Source organism: Propithecus coquereli, unplaced genomic scaffold, assembly GCF_000956105.1.
Source record: "Propithecus coquereli isolate 6110/MARCELLA unplaced genomic scaffold, Pcoq_1.0 Scaffold161, whole genome shotgun sequence".
In the NCBI taxonomy this organism is placed as follows: domain Eukaryota; kingdom Metazoa; phylum Chordata; class Mammalia; order Primates; family Indriidae; genus Propithecus; species Propithecus coquereli.
The window spans coordinates 737643-739102 of NW_012140636.1; the positions used below are offsets into that span (position 1 = coordinate 737643).

At 40.7% G+C, this 1460-nt stretch overlaps 1 protein-coding gene across 1 annotated transcript in view; it reads left to right on the forward strand.

Annotated features, from left to right (window-relative positions):
• Window positions 1–231: 231 nt before the first annotated feature.
• RAP1GDS1 (RAP1, GTP-GDP dissociation stimulator 1) overlaps window positions 232–1460 on the forward strand; it is a 214048-nt gene continuing 212819 nt past the window's right edge. The window contains exons 1-2 of the mRNA XM_012641066.1: window positions 232–269; window positions 973–977. Coding sequence (XP_012496520.1) covers window positions 232–269; window positions 973–977 — 43 coding nt within the window. The remainder of the gene's footprint in view (window positions 270–972; window positions 978–1460) is intronic.

The window sequence follows — 1460 nt, forward strand, 5'->3', positions numbered from 1 at the left end:
TTTCCTGGTATGTATTTATCCAATTAAACATTTACTGAAAGTTGGAGTATATATATATCCAGCATCGTACCACCCTTGAGATACCATGGCAGGCACTGCTCTCTGGTGTGTTTCATTGTGATTTCTTCAGTCATATAGTCAGAGACATAGACAGTTGTCACCTAGTACAGCTAGATAACATGGTTGGATTATAAATTCATTCTTGAAGATTTTACGTGTGTATAATGCAAGATGCAGTACTTGCTTTGCACAGTTCTGATGTGCATGAGGTCAGTGGGAGTTTCATTTAACCGTGCAGAGTGCTGACTGCCTGTACAGTGAAAAGTGCCTGTACTTGGAAGACAGGCTTGTCTGGACTTACTCCAACTTTGGCACTTTGTCAGGGCCCCTCGTTCAACTTCTGAATTCAGCTTTCTCATCTATTAAAATACAGGTGATGATAATAACACTTATTTCACAAGGCACCTATTTCACAAATTAGTTTATAAACACTACGTAAAGTTATATCCATATAATTTTTAATTTTCATTTCCAAAGCTGAAAATACCGTCATTTTGGGGATACTTTATCTTATATTCAGAGATAAAACCAAAGAACATAATGCTATTTATTGTACTGTTTTAACCAAGCCATGTTGTGAATATTAAGTTATGATAGCAGATTATATTTTCCAAAGGTGGTCACAGTAACATTTTTTGCCCCACATATTCTTCTAGAACTTGCCACTGCCCATTGAGAGTTGATGTCTAATTCTCCTCCTATGGAATCTGAGCACGCCTATGACTCACTTGTAACCAGGAGAATGCAGTGGAAGTGATGCCCTGTGACTTCCTAGCCTAGGTCATACAAGGCAATGCTGCTTCCTTCCACCTTGTTCGTTGGAACACTGGCCTGCTTGGAGCCCTGAGAACTCTAAGTACACTGAGGCCGTTGTGTTGTTGGGAAGCCAAGCCTCGTGGGAAGGTCCCAGGTCCCAGGTATCAGGTCTCAGGTCAGCAATCCTAGTCTTCAAGCCTTTCCAGGCCAGTTACCAGACATGTAAGTGAATGAGCCATTGGATGATTCAGATGACACCAGCCCCAGCCCCAGCCCATCTAGTCACTCCCAGAGTCACCTCTAGCCTTTGAGACTCGGTATCAAGGCCCCAATCTTGTGGAGTAGCAACGAGCCATTCTCAGTGTGCCCTTTGTGAATTCCTCCTTGACAGATCTGTGAGCATAATAAAATGTCTTTTGTTTCATGCCGGTTAAGTTTGGGGTGGTTTGTTATATAACAACAATAATTGGAACAGTTATAAAACTTAAAAAGATACAGTTTCTCAGTAAGAAACGTAGCTGTTGAAATTCATCAAAAATGGGAAATACCTGCTGAATAAACGTTTACTAGGTCTTTCTTCCATTTCAAATGAAGATAGCCTAATAGAGAATTTTGCCTAGTAAGTAGCATTCTCCTATGGTGTT